The sequence below is a fragment of the Plecotus auritus genome (genome assembly GCF_963455305.1).
Source record: "Plecotus auritus genome assembly, chromosome: 2".
Classification (NCBI taxonomy): Eukaryota; Metazoa; Chordata; class Mammalia; order Chiroptera; family Vespertilionidae; genus Plecotus; species Plecotus auritus.
Genome location: NC_137771.1, coordinates 50,051,432 through 50,069,273, shown reverse-complemented (window position 1 = coordinate 50,069,273; position 17,842 = coordinate 50,051,432). Strand labels below are relative to the sequence as shown.

General features: G+C 42.5%; 1 protein-coding gene and 1 pseudogene across 3 annotated transcripts in view; both read left to right on the top strand.

Annotated features, from left to right (window-relative positions):
• Nucleotides 1-9,066, top strand: part of GNG12 (G protein subunit gamma 12) — a 121,275-nt gene extending 112,209 nt beyond the window's left edge. Inside the window, exons 1-3 of one of the 2 annotated variants that reach the window (XM_080656218.1) lie at nt 3,225-3,319; nt 3,398-3,509; nt 5,162-9,066. In XM_080656218.1, coding sequence (XP_080512344.1) covers nt 3,417-3,509; nt 5,162-5,287 — 219 coding nt within the window. In that variant the 5' untranslated portion in view covers nt 3,225-3,319; nt 3,398-3,416 and the 3' untranslated portion in view covers nt 5,288-9,066. Of the gene's footprint in view, nt 1-3,224; nt 3,320-3,397; nt 3,510-5,161 lie in introns of those variants that run through there. The other variant, XM_080656217.1, reaches the window with a different exon arrangement.
• Nucleotides 7,036-17,742, top strand: LOC308241063 (serine/threonine-protein phosphatase PP1-gamma catalytic subunit B-like; annotated as a pseudogene). The gene is made up of 5 exons: nt 7,036-7,050; nt 9,736-9,874; nt 12,333-12,390; nt 15,918-16,798; nt 17,687-17,742. The product of its transcript is annotated as a serine/threonine-protein phosphatase PP1-gamma catalytic subunit B-like (transcript).
• The last annotated feature ends 100 nt before the right edge of the window (nt 17,743-17,842 follow it).

Below are 17,842 nucleotides of genomic sequence, written 5' to 3'. Positions count from 1 at the left end.
ATCGTGGACTGTTCGGTGATGACCTGAGTGTTTGTGAATCAAATCTATTGGCATTGCATCCTTTGCATGGTACCGTGGGAAGTGTGGCTTCTGGGGTGAAAAGGCTTACAAACTAGGTTAGCTTGGAGCAAGTTTTTCTTACCTGAGTTGTCTCATCTATGAAACAAGGATAAAATCGTGATATACCTTTTGGATTTAGAGCCAGGTTTCATGGACTAATGCATATGAAAGCACCGTGTGCAGTCTACAGTTCCATACAAAGAGCAGGTATTGTTTGCCTTGGAAGCTATTCTTGGAGTAAGAATAAAGCATGCTTTTCATCCACCTAGTAGCACAAACAAACAGCTAGATATCCTTGCCATTAAGGGAAGACCAAAGAAAACCCTCTGAAGGTGCAGAGGTGTTTGTTTCCCAGCCTCTTGCTCTGATTCTGCTCAGGCCCAGCTGTTGAGATGCGAAGCAGCAGCTGCAGCTTGGGAGGAAATCCTCAGCGGGCCCTCCAGCCCCTGTACACAGCCCCCGCTCCTCAAGAATTAACAGCAGTGGCCCTCCTTGCACAGACAGGCAACTCAGCTTCTTAAGTTGAAACAATATAATAATTTTGATCTGATTTCTCCACAGGAAGCATGTTATAAGATTTTATTCTTGGAAAAGAGAAACTGTATTTGAGTTGGGAGCCCGAGAGAGGCTGGCAGGGCAGAAGGGGATGGCAGGCTACCTGAGCAGTGGAGAAGCTGATGCCTGGGGAGGCTGTCTGGGAGGGGGTAGGTCAGAACACAGACTTCAGGATAGGGGAAAGCTGCAAGGAGCCATGCTGGCGGGCGTGCATTGTGAATTGCTGGCTGTTTTTAATTGTGACTATAATAGAGTCAGGAAGTGAGAAAGTCCTTCATGTACTAGATGCAAAGTTTCTGGCCCGTGTTCGAGAGGCCTACCCAAGCATTTTATAAATAGAACCTGACTGCGGACTATTTGCTTATGGCCATGCGGGTGGGAGCAATGACTGATCCGGTCCTGATTTGTGTGAATTGTTCTGCAGTTACAGGAAAGCTTGCTCAGGCCTTGGAAACTTTAGCCCTGGAGGTTGAGAAGAAGAGGAGAATGCTTGGCGCTATTCTCATGCAAGGGGAACATTTAGAAAGTCCTTAGGGTGCAGCCTGGAAACCACAGGCCGTCAGAAAGGGTGTCATGTTCGCTTTCTGGAGGCTGGGGGGCCAGTGCTCAGAATCAGGGCCAGCTGGCAGGGGAGCCCAGGGTAACGTGCCACAGGGAACAAAATATGGAAGCAGCGTGCTGTGAACCAGGGCACTTCATACTTTTCACAGGGAGCCTGCCTGCTGCCTGGGTCCCATTTCAAAGACTGTTAATAAGCTCATGCCTGGGAGCATAGGAATGGGCTGGGCCAGGCCAGTAGGTGTGAGCAAAATCCCCAGAAGGACCTCCTAGGCCTGCTGGGGTGGGGTGGGACAACTGAAGAATCTGAGGAAGAGGCAGCTGGTCAGGGAGTGTATTGAAACGAGGTCACCCTAAGCCACCAGCCCTGCCCCAGCATTCCTCCTCCCAGCTTCCTGCACTGCTAGAGCTTCCTCATTTCAGGGGATTTCTCTGTTGGATGTCTCCAACCATTCCATTCTGTCCTGACACCAGCGTGCAGCAGAACTGCCTACAGATGCTATAAAAAGGGGGGCTGATGCCCATAGACCACCCAGACCTAGTCAGTCCAAACCCTTGAGGCTCATTGACCAGGGGAGGCAGACAGGTACACAGGGAATTTCGGTTCGCTATGCTGGGTGTGATCCCAGAGGAGAAACATAATAGCAGCTGCTGTTCATAGAGTGCCTTGGTCCTATGCTTAACACTACATGTGCATCAGCAAATTAAATCCTCAAAAATAATTGTATCCTTATATTACAAGTGAGAAAACTTGGGCTCGTGGAGGTTAAGTAACCTGTTTCAGGAACCAGTTTCGACCAGCTAGTGTGAGGCAGAGGCAGGGTCCAAACTCAGGAATGTGACACGTGCTGATTAGGCTGGATTTTCAGAGTTTTGCACACAGTTTCATTGGTGCATTTGACCCAAGGCTGCCTGTGACCTCAGAGGGCAGAAGCCCTACCCAAGGCCTTGAACTCAGCCCCTGGGAGCATTCTAAGTGTGGAACTCGGGTGGACACGGCGGAGCGCACAGGTCACCTGTGTTTTGCAGCCTTGTCTGGTCTGAGCCTTTATGGCAGACATGCTTTGTGCAGCTGCGGCCCCTCCACAACATTGAGACAACCTGGGTTTGCTACTGGTGCCACAGTGCCCTAAGACTGCTCAGCCCTCGCACAGCACCGAGGAGGCACACCTACCGTCATCCACCTGCTCCTATGAGTCATAGAACTGCCCCCCACCCCCGACTGCCAGGCCTGCCAGCTCTGCATTCCCCTGCAGATGCCACTAGGCCCAGCGAGAACTTAGCCATATATGGCAGGGCTCCAGCCGGCCCTCCCCTTAGAACATACCACTGGACAACCAGACGGGTTGAAGCTCAAGGTCCAAGAGGTTTCCTTTGATTTTCACTGGGTGTCTGGGGAGGAAGAGGCAGACTAGAATCCAAGGGCTGAGGCCCAAGAGGAGAGTCGACCCAGGAACATGTAGTGGGTGCAGGATTAGCAAGTGCCCTGGCTGCCAGGATGAGGCTCGAGAGGTCAAAGGAGGGAATGATTAAGTTTCATTAAATATGTCGGGCTGTTCAGTTTATCCCACTTGCCATTTGCTATGGATCTGTGTGGCACTGAGAGTCGTCCAGCTGAGAGATCCCTACGTTTTCTGGGATAAAGACGTCCTTACCTGCCTAACCAATACTCTCCCAACTGTTGCAAATCCTGGTAGCACCTAAAACTGCACCCTTTGTGCAGAGTTCTCCAGGGACACTGTCTTTTGCCATTTTCTGTTGCCAGAACTTGCATCCGTGTAATAGTTGGGTAAGAGAGCCAGAATGAAGTAAAACCAAGTCTTCTATTAAAGCACACAGCAGTAGTACTAATTGCATGTGTAACGTGGCTCAGGTTGCACATGATCACGTTTGCTGGGGGCCCTCTACCTACTGCAAATGTTTATGTATATTTGTTCCCCTTTAGAAAACCTTAGAACAGGCTACTTTATGCTGTATATGGGGTGCATGGATTAAACTACTAACTAGTACTGGGTTTCTGCAGACCAAAGGTTTATGAAGGTGCTCAAATGGGGAGCAAGCTTAGACACCCAGGCCACTACTCACTGCCGAGGAGTATTTCAGTACCTCATAGATGTTGACTGGGAAAATGCATCTCCCCCCTCAGGTAACACAAAGCATTAAAAATGTTTAAACATAAAGATGATTGTTATTCACCTTTTAAAAAACTCTCTTCGGCTTTCAGGTAAAAACAATAATTGAAGATGTCAAGCAAAACAGCAAGTACCAACAACATCACCCAGGCAAGGAGAACTGTGCAGCAGTTAAGACTAGAAGCTTCCATCGAGAGAATAAAGGTAAGATGATTTGATTGGATGTGTTTTCTGAAGGCCAGGCCATGTTTCAGAGAAAGTGATGCTACTTAATGCAGCTTGGTGCCAGGATGTTCCTAGAGCAAGCTGCAAGCCTTAGACTCTTAATTTTCATTTCTACCAAGCACAGGCCTCATTTCAAAAGCACTGGGGAGCCAGAGTGTCTGAGTTAGCCTCTCTGTTGGGACAGAAAACCTAAAACCTGTGGCAGGATTTCCGGAGGGCCTACCTTCCCTGAGCCAACACGGTCAGGTCCTGTCATTGCTGGTTTTTTTGTTGGCACAGGGATTCCTCGTCATCCCCCTCGAATTTATTATGTGTTCTGATTTACCAGTGCAGCTGAGGCAGGCCTGCATCACAAGTCAGCAATCGGGGTCTCCTTTTTAGGAGAATGCAGCTTTCTCACTGTGTGTGGGCTTGAGTGGCCACGTTCTGCACCTGGGTGAGCCATGCCAGCCCTGGTAGAAACGGGAAGGTATGTGCTAGGTCACCTGACTTAGGAGTCCCCACCCCACCCCCCAAAAAAAATCCCAAGAAAGGACTAGGCGGTGAGTGCCCTGGAATGCTGTGAGTAATGCTGTTTCCTAGAAACGGAAGCAGTCACCTGATAAATTCCTCTGGGCCTGGAGATAGTCACCTGTCTTTAAAACACGAGGCCTGCTGTGCTGTAGTTGACAGGGTTCAGCTGAGGACACTGGTCTGAGCATTCGCAGGGATCTCCCACCAGCCTCTGAACTGGGCCTGGCATTTTCCATTTTTAACTCGAGCCAGAGCGAGGCCCTGCATCGTCCCATGCTGGCTTTGTCTCAAATTTTTTACTTCCCCAAGCCCAATCAGTAAATCTTGAAACTCCAGTAGTATTTGGCTCTAAACCCATAATTTGGTTTTTTAACTGTGTTCTGCATCCTAATCGATTTTGGGGGTGGGGAGGGGGGAGATAGAAACTAAGATACAACCTTCCATTGATTCTTTTTTTTTTCTTACCTCCCCCAACTTTTTATTTTGAGAAATGTCAAATCTAGGGAAGAGTTGTAATAGCAAACACCATGTACTCTTTACCAGGATTCATCCATTGTTAGCATTTTGCCCTCTCTTTTTCTGTCCCTGCACACACATACTCACAAAATACATATAATTTTTTTCTTTGAACCACTTAAAAGTTATTGGCAGACATCGTGACTCATCACCCCTAAATACATCACCAAAGTACAAGAACATTCTCCTACATGACGGCCGTCCAGTGGTAACACTCAGGATCCGCTGAGAAAACTAGTATTACCTAACACACCGTTCATTCATGAAGAATCCAGGCCACTCTCTGCAGAGTGGCCCTCATCGAGATGGAATTGTTTGCCGGTGATTAGATTCCAGTTAAATGATTTGGCGGAACACTAGCTAGCTGGTGATATGTCAGTGTTCACAGTAGGAGGCAGATGATGTCAGTTTTATCCCTTGATTAAGGAAGGCTTATATGCCAGATTTCACCATGTAAATGTACCTTTCCCCCTTTAACGAGTAATCTGCGACTGACATTGTTCTCTAACAGTCTTCCACCCAATGCATGAGCCTTCAAACACTTTTTTTTTTTTTCCAGTTTGTAAATAAAGCATTCCTTTTCTTGTTTGTCTGCATGTTAGGTATCAAAGGCATCAGCCGATCTCATGTCCTACTGTGAGGAGCATGCCAGGAATGACCCTCTGCTGATGGGGATACCAACCTCAGAAAACCCTTTCAAGGACAAGAAAACATGCATCATCTTATAGAGGAAGAGTGAATCCGTTCCTTCAACAAATCAAATTATGAGCAGCTCCTTGAAGAGAATTACCTTTAGCTTATTTGGTAACCACTGCTAAAAACTAAAATGCTCTTAACATGGAATAATAGACTCCGAAGTCTTTATTTTCCAAGTTGGCCTTTCTCTGAAATACCCTTTACTGATCTAATACAAAGTAACAATCTTGTTTTCCATTTGGTAACCATGGTGTCATATTGGGTTGCTGCTTAGCGAAAGTCAGTCTGGGCCTTTTAAAAAACACAAAGATATGCTTTCAAATATATGAATGATCCATTTATGTCAAGACCTAAATTACCTAAGCCCCTGTCTAGATTAAAATGCCAAGAATAACTTAAGTCCTTAAACCATTATATTATAATGTGTTCTTAATAGGGTTGCACCAACCTGTACAGGGTATACGGATGAGGAGTGTTTTGTGTATATAGATATATATACATGCCTTTGTATATACACATATAAAAGCTTATTTGCTTATTAAAATGTCTCTCCATACCATCAGTCCCTCAGCTCCAGAAGTTATCCCTTTATCTTAAGCTATGTGTAAGTAGAATAAGAAATTCTTTTTATATAGTTATTGTACAAAAACTAAAGGCCATCCTAAAGGTTGTATTCATTGCCATCAAGTAATGAAGTCATCTCTTGCTGACCCTCTTCGGCTACAATAAACTGTGCCAATTAAAAATTTTAAAGTGACCTGAACGCCCTTTTATAATGTGAGGTATTCATTCACAAGAGGCCTTTCGGGCTTCAGTGATCCTGAGTCTAGAGAAGCGGAGGGCTCTGGGTAGGTGTGCCCAGGGGGGAGCATTGCCACCCTCATGGTGGGAATGGACAGACAGAGTGCTCAGGAGCCTGGCAGAGAGAGGAACAGGAATGTTTGAAAACCAGCTGCTATTCCTGATCGGACTGTGTGACGTGGCTCCTCTTTTTCTCACTGCCCTGCCTTCTTTTCTCTTTCCTCTCCTGCCAGAACATCTCTTTGCAGAGGTCATGTTCACCTCCCCAGCTCCAGGGTGGGGAACATGGTGGGAACTGAACATACAAAAAACATAACGGTATTAAGACACAAGCTCTTTTCAAACATCTGCAGTGTCATCCCTACCTTGTCCACAAACCATCCAGGAGACGTGGATTCAATAGCATATGACCCGGCCCGAGGGTTCCAGCCGCAGGGCATTGGGTTCCTTGATTTTCCTCTGGGCACAAATGTAGCCCTTCACATCCTCACAGTGTCCAGTGGGGATCCCAAAAAAGGAATCTCCTATAACCAGAGAGTATGTTAACTTTGTCAAAGGGGAGGAGAGGTTCTTTTTTTATTATTATTAAATGATCACTTAAGGGCCCAAACCATACCCTTGGCCTTTGATATTTTAATTCATCTTTAGTTCATTCAAAATAACTACTAATGAAGGATTATAAACATATTCTCAAAAAAGGACCCAACCCCAAGAAGGAATTATTTGCAACGGATTTTTCCTAGTTCGGTGCAATCTTGCTCTACCATGCAAGCCCCTTTCAAAATCGAATGTCTGGGCTTTATTATGGTAATTGTGGATAAACAAATGCAGGACTATTTTTTAAACTGCTCAAATATGTTCAGTATTTCTCCACGCCACCTGTCTACTCAGCATAGTGAACTGCCCTCGTTTTTCTAAGACCATGTGAACCTCGCCACAGCCCTACACCTCTGTGTCATCTGGAGCTTGGTTCTGCAACATGACCAGTTCCCAAGTAAGTGATAGCCACCTGTCTAGGAGGGAGAAGGGTTCACCTTTCCAACAGTGAACTTTGAAATGTACACTAAAAAGACAACTTTACATTTAATGCTTCACTTAAGGAGATATTTTTTTTTTTAATAAGTACATTTTTCTGGTAGTTTCAGAACACTGTTTCTTTAAATATTTATAATACGTCTTGTTAAAGTATTTTCATGAAATTGTGTTTATTATACAGGTGTGTGCACAATTTTGGTAGCAGGCATAGTTTATTCTTCAATACTAAAACATGTTCTTTTACCTAACAGAAAACAAATATATTTTGCTATATACTTGTTCATATGCTTGTAATGATAAGGAATGGAATTGAGGCCCCAGGAGATTTTATTTTATTTTTGCTGGCCAGGCATAAGAGCCATAAGTATAATTGTCACATAACTTCCTAACTAGGTAGAGGGCCTGTTCAAGAAAAGTGAAATCAAATCCTTCAATGCTGGACCCAAGTGGGGGAAATTGTAGCTAAATGCTGACTTACTTATAGCTAGACGTCTATGTAAGAAAATATAATATATGTATACATATATATGATATGCAGAAGTCACTTTTATTTATCAGGCTTTATTCTACTTATGAAGCCACAGTTCAACTGTTCTGCAGCAGCTGGTTTATGATGATGGACAAATGCCCAGTGTGTGTTATTTTTCCGACTGCCACTATAATGACACACAATCACATATATACATGCAGCTTCTTGGCTTCCTATCTATGAAGCCATTTAAACATGTTCACTCTGCTTTGATGCTGCTTCTGTTAACAGTTATCTTTTTTTTATTCTTATATCTTCATTCATTCATCATAAATCTGTCCAGTTAAGGGCTCAGGATCATGGCAAGGCATGCTAGACAAAATGTCATGACTCCAAAGTATTTTCTAGAGAGAAAACACTTTATATACCAGATGGTTCCCAAGTTATAGATTGTAAGTACTTTTTTTTCTAAAAAGAATCCGGTTTTTATATTTCCTTACTTTATTAAAATAAAAAGTGCCATCCTTATCTTTTAAAGGAAAGGCGTGATTTGCTTTCTCTTTATTTGGACTATTTTTGTACTTGACTGATTTTTAAACTATCAGAAAAAGAATTGTACCGATGATTTTGAGACATAGGTTAGTTTAGGTAATGAGAGATGTGCCCAATTTTCTCTTCAGATGCCTCTTTTCAACTGATTTCCAATTACAATAGTGTTGTCTGAGTGACTCTCCCCAATTTTGATTTAAGAATGCCTAGGTCTAAGAAGTGAATTACACTACATGCCAGTCCTTTCTCAATAAAATAAATAGAATACAGACTATGTTATGAATTGTATTGACTTCTTTTATGGTGTATCTGTTAACAGGAAAAAGTACATTAAATCAATAGAATTATATGTATGCTAAAATAGAGCACTTACCTAAAGCTGGGTGGCTTAGTTTTCTAGCCAGTCCTGTGTCCTGTGTCCCTGTGTCCTATGGCTTTGGACAAGGCACTTCATCTCCCCGGGCCTCCACTTGCCATCTGTAAAACAAGGGGCTTGTTTTAGATGGCGGCTGAGATCCCTTCCCGCCCTCAGATGCCTCGGGCTAAGGGCCCACCCCTCTACTTGTCTGCCAACGTGTTGGTGCTATAAGCTGCTTCAAATATAAAATTGGTTTGTCTATCATGTATGCTCATTTAATAGCTTATGAAAGGCCTTTTTGTCATACAGCCTTTTTTTTTCCAGTTTTGTGGACTTGATTGCTGTAATGATGTCTTGTTTTTTAGCTGTGTAACTATAAACATATATTCTCTTGATGTCTTAGTAAAATTTGATACGTAGTTGATGGGATCTTGTTATTTTATAAAATTCTTGGCTACTCATCTGTCCAGCATCTGATTCACCTAAACACTGTGATCATTGTTTGGAAATCTGTCCTATGGAAAGAATAAAAGCATTTGTTTCACAGCTAACATGTTCACAGATTTGAAAGACGTTTCATTAAAGCACCATTGATCTCTGTCCTGGGTCAGTGCCTCATTGTGTCATCCTACGTGTGTTTGGCTGAACAAATGAAAAGAAGACCAGTTCTCTTCTCCTTTTCCTTCATTCCTTCATTTAACACTTTCTGAGCACCTGCTGAGAGCCAGGTGTTGAATGCAGACTCTGATGACACTCAAATCAGACACACATCAGCCCATGAGAAGCTTACAGTCTCAAGCGAGGAGGGTAGGAATCACAGACATATAGCGAATAATTACATCACCATGTGAAACATGCCACATAATTCAGGGGAATGCCCAGTGCTATGATAGCCCAGAAGAAAGAGCTCCACATGAGAAGGCTTATCAGGGAGGTGATGTTTGACCTGGGTCTTCAGAGAAGAAACCCTTTAAGCATTCGAATGAAGTCTTAGGAGGAAATGACAGAGGAGAAAAGGGAGCTCAAAAGCTAGTGTGCAGAGTGTCTCCCATACTACCTGTTTGTCCCACAAGAAACAGGAAGTCAGTGGAGGTTGTCAGGGAGTGACATAAGGATTCCCAATGTGTGGAGGGCTGTTTTCCATGTTGAGACCCAGCAGTGACCATGGCAACAGATAACAAATGGGAAGGTCATTAGACTCACAATGACTCATAGTCACCAAGCGTTTGCTGAAGGTGCCCAGCCTCCTCCTCAACTCCTGTCCCTAGGGCTGGGATTCCCATGGAGATGAAGGAAAGACAACTTCATCCAAAAAGGGAAAAACAGCCAGTGAGCACCTGGTTACGGACTGGGCAGAGGTGGCCTCTGCTTCTGATAACCAGTACTCACTACAAAGGGTAGGAGCAAGTGATAGTCACTTCATTCTTTCTAGGAAAGGACTGAAGAATTTAGACACTTTCACCATAAAAAATAGGCAACAACTGACAAACACTTTCTCTGGCACAGGCCAAACTATGAGAAGTTCTTGTGGCTTTCAGTGGAAGACAATTGCATGGGGGATGGTAGATGGGGTTGGGTAGCATTGAGTTTAAAACAAGGTGAAGAGAGGAAGGTTAATGAGGCCAAAATGGGTAGACTATGTAAGCAATCATGGCAGATGATATGTTACACTTAATGTCAGGAACAAGGAGCTCAGACCTGCAGGTAATGATGGGAGCATGTCACATGGCCTTTCAACTCTCCTGGCTATGAGCAGTGATCAGCTTCTTCTTTTTTTTTTTTTTTTTTTTTTTTTTTCCCTTTTTTAAATATATTTTATTGATTTTCCACAGAGAGGAAGGAAGAGGGACAGACAGCCAGAAACATCGATGAGAGAGAAACATCGATCAGTTGCCTCTTGCACACCTCCCACTGGGGATGTGCCCGCAACCAAGTCACATGCCCCTGACCGGAATCGAACCTGGGACCCTTCAGTCCGCAGGCCGACGCTCCATCCACTGAGCCAAACCGGTTTTGGCAGTGATCAGCTTCTCATTGGCAAAATACACATATACATATGGGTAGTCATTATAAGCCACCTTATGTAAAGCTAGGTAGTCAGTCTTGAGTATTTCTCCCTCCTTCCTTCCCTATGCCCAAGTTTGCAAACCTTTAGCTTACAGCTCTGACTGCAGAACCTGGTCCCACGATCAGTTCTATCCGTCTCCGTACAACCCGGTGTGACTATCACCTTTAGCTTGTTTTTCAGAGAACAGTTCTATTTTACTTGCTCCTCTACCCCTTTACCACTGCCAATCGCTAATAACCTCTGTCTTCAGAAGAGCCCTTTTGTTTCTCCACTGACTATCTCCTTATCTGAGTCATTCACATCTATTAAAGGTTGTTCAACTGCAGGCTAGCCCTGGGCAAACATGTTCAGTTGGTCTCAGGAACCCTCACCTCCACTATCAGTTTTTAAAGAAACTAGTATTTTCTCTGCCCTGGAAGAAAATGAAAGTTCAAATAAGTTCATCCTAAAAATGCTAATGGCTTAATATACAAGTCCATAGAAAACCATTGGCCCTATAAAATAGAACTATGGAGAAAGCAATGCTTAGCTAAAGGAGTGGAAGTTAAAGTTTTAGGTATCACTGAGAATTATTAATTTTACGTATGAAACATTTCTGTACTCCTAGATAATCTATTCTATCATGAAAGCAAGTAATTTAAGTGGTTGAGTTACTTAATGGTAAGATCTTGAGTTTGGGAATCTAAGAAATGTGCAGCTGAGACAGCTATGTGCCAGTTGTTACTTCTGGCCTCCAAGTCCACCCTCCTCCCCCTGCCCATTCTACACACACACTGCTTAGTGACAGAAGCAAGAGCTCCCTCCTATAAAAGACCTTAAATCTGATAAAGGACATTCACCATGTGATATCACAAGGACACTGGATCCACAAGTTGCTATGTTGGGGCAGGTCTAAGGTAGTCAGTCACTCACTGAACAGATGTGGCCGGTGGTACCTACCTGGTTATTAATGTCACCTAAGATGAGGGTAAGGATAACCTTAAAAATTGACATGTGAGATTTAGATAGTACACAAATTTATGTACCATTGACTCTGAACTGCGCGGGTCCACTTATAACGGGGATTTTTTTTTCAATAAATGCCTGTACTTTTTGAGCTGTGGTTGGGAATCTGTAGATGCTGACTATACATTGATACACTCCATTTTATATAGGGAACTTGGGCATCCACGGATTTGGGTATCCATAGTAGGTTCTCGAACCAATTCCCCCATGCATACTAAGTTTTTGAGGAGTCAAAAGTCATACACAGATTTTCAACTGCTGGGGTGTCAGCACCCCTAACCCCCGTGTTGTTCAAGGGCCAACTGTATTGGGAAAACTAGAACTAGCACTAGTTATGATATAAAGTTTCCTTCTAAAATAGATGTCAATAAAAAGCCAATTTATATTTTCAAAATGTAAACATATATAGTACAGCTTGTACTTGGATATGTTAAAATTCATAAAGGGGCCTTACAGTGTGTCAGGAAACAAACATCCTTTTGGAGAACTGCACTCCGAGCATCCTGCATGTGTGCAACAGAGCGTTGCTACCTTTAACCTTCAAAAGGCCAATGTATTTTTTTCCCACTGGCCAAAGCATTAGATGGATTGGTTCTAAAATAGACCCTTGTAGATCTGACATCAATATGGGTCATGTAACATCTGTCGATATTACGAGACATTTGTGTGAGGCGCTGGGGAAAGGAAGGACCCAACCATGACACTAGGCTGGCACTCTGCATCTGTTCTCTCATTCTAGGCCTCACAACAACTCTTAAAGGACAGTAGATGTTCTTTTACCCTATCCCACAGATGATGAACTGAAGCTCGGAGAAGATAAGAAAGTTATACAGGATCCTACAATTAAAAAGTACAGATGCTAATTTCATACACGGAGGTCATTCAGACATCCCAGCAAATGGACTGTCTTTATACTTGTAGCATTGTTTGAATAGGGGGAGAAAAACAAAATAACTTTGGGGAAAATTAATCCAGTAAGGCAAATAAGTCCTTCAGTAATCAAGAGTGTCATGGCCTAGACCTTAACTAAGAATAAACAATAACAAATTGCAGTCACTTACTTTGGTCAGGTATTGTTCTCAGCATTTTGTACCTATTAATTCACTTAATTCTCACAACCAACCATGAGGTTGTTATTATTATTATCCCCATTTTACATATAAGGAAATGGAAGCTTGCAGAAATCCAAGGCATATTTGATACACTTTAAAAAAAACCCTGCATTTTTCATAAGTAGTCAGTATAAATTAAGAGAAAGAACACATGCCTTGGACTCAGGAAATGTAGGTTCTAGTCTGACTGCCATTAATTTGCTGAACAACCTGAGGACCTTTATGACTTCTGGTCATGTTTCCATAAAAAAAATAATCTATTATTTAAAAAAGATTTAGACTAGTAATTGTTAACATTTCTTCTAGTTTTACATTTTATACAAATTTGAGAAAGGAGAGCAATTCACTTTTGGTTGCTTTTTGCCATCTCGACCCCACGTCATTCTACATTTTCCTTCTTGAATTGAAAATCAAGAGGAAAAGAACCAAAGTCTGGAGCATGGGGTCAGAGAAGGGTATGTGGGTTTGCTGTGTATAATTATAGGTATTTAAAAGATATTTAAAGATTCACTTCCTGATACTTCAGCTGCTGACTCATCAGCAGGACTGGGAAGAATTTTTAAGGAAAAGTGAATATAGAAAGGTATTTTGTATATAGGCAATTAATAGAATTAAATGAGCAAAGTTCTTCAACAAAGAAGATCTCAATGCCCTATAACAGTGGTCGGCAAACTGTGGCTCGCGAGCCACATGCGGCTCTTTGGCCCCGTGAGTGTGGCTCTTCCACAAAATACCACGTGCGGGTGTGCACATACAGTACGATTGAAACTTCGTGGCCCATGCGCAGAAGTCGGTTTTCAGCCTGGGCGAGTCTATTTTAAAGAAGTGGCATTAGAACACTCAAGGGGCCAAAGAGCCACATGTGGCTCACGAGCCGTGGTTTGCTGACCACTGCCCTATAAGAAGATCTCATAAAACATAATACAAAAAATTAAACTAGTCCGCTCAAACATTCCATTTCAATAACAGAACATTTGCTTTTTTAGAAGCAGGACAGACGAATTTATTCATTTGTTGAGCTTCTACTCAGAATATTGTAGCTCCTGCTCGCACTATGCTAAGTGTGTCCTAGCATAAACCCAGAAAAGACAATGATTTTCCAGGATAGTGGGAGTGGGGGTGGGGTGGGCAATAAGAGGTAAACAGATAAATCACTATACAATGTGGTAAGTGCTATTATAAGAAGCTGCTCTAACTTAATGGGTCAAAAAAGGTTGCACAGAGGAGGCAATAAATCAGTTGGGCCTTGAAGGATGAGTAGAAATTTGTTCATAAGAATAGGGAAAGATATTCTCAGCAGCAAAAACAACAGTGGATCCAAATTCTAAGTTCTAAAGATTTCTGGGATATCACAGATCTTTGTGATGGGAATATGGGAAGGAGAATGCTAATGAGGCTAGAAAGGAAGTTTGGGTCCAAAGTGTAAGAGTTTGTATTGATTATATAAACAAAAGGAGGGAGTTGGTAGAAATTTTAAAACAAGGTCTTGACATGATAATCTTTGTTTTCATAAAGATTAGACTGAACAAGGAGAATAAATTAGTGGAGACAAACTGGCAGTAGTAGTATTTCTTTTTTTTTTTTAACAAATTTTATTCTAAGGTATTTTTTGGCAGTAGTATTTCTAATCTTTGTTGAGCCCCAATGGTATTTCACAATCCTTTTATTAGGATTATTCAACTCCTCCATCCCAAACCTTTATCACCCACCTCAAACCCTCCTATTTATCTCCTTCCGATCATGCAAAAAAATCCTGCCTTCTCCATAAAATAAAATGTTGGGACCATTTGGCCTGAATCCTTAAAACTTCCCACATCCAAATGTCTCCATCACACTCATCTGAGTATCTTCCATCAGATGCTCAGGCTGAGAAGCAACCTATGGTTCAAAGCCAAGTCTTCCAGCTATTCCCCAAGTCCCTAATCCTCTTCTCTTCTTTATTAAAATGTTCCAAAGAGTGGTCCACCTTCCGTGTCTTCTTTTCCCCACCTCCCATCTTCTCGATTGGCTGCAATCTGGCTTTTCCTCCCACCTATGTAATTAAACTGATTTTTCTCAATAAAATGGCCAGTGAATACCTAATTTCCAAGTTCAGTGGAACCCTTTAGTCTCTGCCTCCAGGTCCCCTCTAACATATGAGTCATTCTCTTCTGTAAACTCTCCTGTCTGTACTACCCTCTTTTTGTTTGTCTTTGTTTTTTGTTCTCACCTAAGGATATTTTTCTATTGTTTGTTTGTTTGTTTGTTTGTTTGTTTGTTTAGGGAGAGTGGAAGAGAGAAGACAGAGACAGACATGGGTGTGAGAGAAACACGTCAATTGGTTGCTTCCTGCACACCAAGGTATGTGGCCTTGACCAGAATTGAACCCGGGACTCTTCATTCTGCAGGCCGATGCTCTATTCACTGAGAAAACCAGCGAGGGCTGTACTAACATCTTTATAACATCACTCTCATTTTTCCCCTCCTCTGTCTCTTCTTATGTCTACCTCCCAAAATCCCATCCTTAGTCTCAAGTTTCTATCTTAGCCCACTGCTGCTCTTCTCATTGTACCCATTCTTAAAGATCTCACCCATTCCTATAGTTGTTATATGCTCAGAACAAAACAAAATCAAATCAAAACATCCAGCCTATATTTTATCCAAGCATCAGACTTGCCTATCCTCCTGGACATTTTAATAGATGGTCACCCAAGGACCAGAAACACAACCTGTTTCCCCTCCCTAAAATTTCATTGGTGGCACTATCATCAGTAAATTGCCCTTGCTGGAAACCTGAGAGGCATTCAAGAATTCTCATTTCTTACATCTGATCATCCAGTCTTGCCTATTCTATTTCCCAAGTACTTCTCAAATCCATCCCTGATTTTCCTCATCAACTACAAGTTCAGGCCCGTTTCATCTCTTGACTGAACTACTGCAAAAGCCTCTGTCTAGACTGCAGCCTCTGTGGTTGCCCCTGGTATTAGGGTAATCAACTGTCTGGGTTCACTTGGGACTGTCCAGGTGTTAGCCCAGAAAATCTCGCATCCCAGAAATCCTTCAGCCTCCACTGTTCACCCTACTTTTAGTTGCAAATGAAACTAGCTTAAGGCCATTTATTTTTCTTCTCTTGGTTCCAATGGGAAGAGGAGGAGAGTGGGCAGTTGAGGGTGACCCACTGTGTGTATAGCTTGGAAATGGGGGCATGAGTCCCTGAGCGGAGCCCAGAGGGTCAAGAGGGTCGGTGGTGGGAAAGGGATGGTGGATACAGAAAAACTCAACATAGCATCATCCAAAGGCTGCTGGAGTGAGAAGGTCCAAGCCTAGTAAGAATGTCCAGCTACAGGAGAATGAAATCAGAGGACTGCACTTAAAACCCCCAGAGATCTTTCTCAGTCAGCCTATCCTGCTAGAACTTGAAGCACCACTCAAAATATGCGGTGATATCCATAGGCAATACTACAATTTGCTTAGACCTTTTTGAGGAGGGTGGTTTCCCGCCAGAAAGCAACTACTTGTTTGGGGGACTATGTGGACGGAGGAAGCGGTCACTGGAGACTATCTGCCTCTTACTCGCATACAAAGTCAAATACCCCAAGACCACAAGTGCGCCAGCATCAATAGCATTTACGGATTTTATGATGAATGTAAAAGAAGATATAACATTGAACTATGGAAAACTTTCACAGTCTGCTTTAACTGTTTACTGATAGCAGCCATCGTGGATGAGAAACTATTTTGCTGTCATGGAGGTTTACCACCAGATCTGCAATCTATGGGGCAGATTTGGTGAATTGTGTGACCAACTGATGGACAAGATCGAGGTCTTCTTTGTGATCTTTTGTGGTCTAACCCCAACAAAGATGTCTTAGGCTGGGGTGAACATGACAGGAGTGTCCTTGACATTTGGTGCAGAGGTGGTTGCCGAATTTTTCCATAAGCTTGATTTGGATCTTATATGTAAAGCCCAACAGGTGGTTGGAAATGGATAGAAATTTTTTGCAAAGAGGCAGTTGGTCACTGTTTTCTGCACCCCATTACTGTGGACAGTTTGGCGATGCAGGAGCCATGATGCGTGTGGACGAAACACAGATGTGCTCTTTTCAGATTTTAAAAGCTGCCGAGAAAAAGAAGCTGAGTGCCTCGAGACCCTACTACTTCCAAGGGGTATGATCACAAAGCAAGCAAAGAAAGGGATGTCTTCTGACACTGCCTAGTTGAGACTTTGTAATATATAATACATAACCTTCCGTTTTAAAACTGTCATGTGTTTTGGTCGGCTGCTCAACTAGCTTGTTTGTGGGGCCCTCCCTTCCATTTTTTGAGTTAATTAATGAATGGCATTTGCTGGTTATAATATCAAATGAAAGATTTCACTCCCAAGGTGGGGAAATGTTTTATTTAATTCTCTCTTCCTTTTGCAACCAGCTTTAATGGTGGTGTTAAATCTGTACACCCTCGGATAGTTTATCCTAAGAGGTAAGTGTATAATTGACCTTTTTTTTTTAAGTTCATTACCTGCCATGAATAAAGTAATGCTCATTTCGTTTAGGCTAATAAAGAGAGCCCTTGGAGGCTCAATCTGTGCATGTTATTGTCATAAAATGCATACAATTGGTACGACCCACTAAACATTGTTTTTAATTTTAAGAATTCATTTCAAAGGGATTGCTTATTTCTCTCATTGTCTTGTCATGTACAAACTGATTTTTATAGTTATCAACATTAGGAGTAACTTTCAACCTTGCCAGCATCACTGGTATAATGTGTATTTAATTAAAGTACACTTTCCCCTACCGTATACTTAAAATGATGATGAAAGCCATTATTTTAAATGCTTGTGACTCATTCCTAAAGCCAAAGTTTCTGTTGAAATATGTACTGACACACCCACAATACAAGAAGGCATGGTTGTGTGCCCGTGCCACCTTCTTGAGGTTACAGAACCAGGTTTTTTAGTTTGAATAGCAATTAGTAACATAGTGCAGTTTAAGCTATAAACGTTAACATTTTGTACAATTTCCATAGTTGATTCATTAAGTAATCTTTTTACAGCTGCATCAGGCCTGAACCTGTCCTTTCAGAAAGCTCCAAATTATAGAAACAACTAGAGGCCCGATGCACAAAATTCGTGCACGGGGGTGTGTGTCCCTCAGCCCAGCCTGCACCCTCTCCAATCTGGGACCCCTCGAGGGATGTCCGACTGCCCGT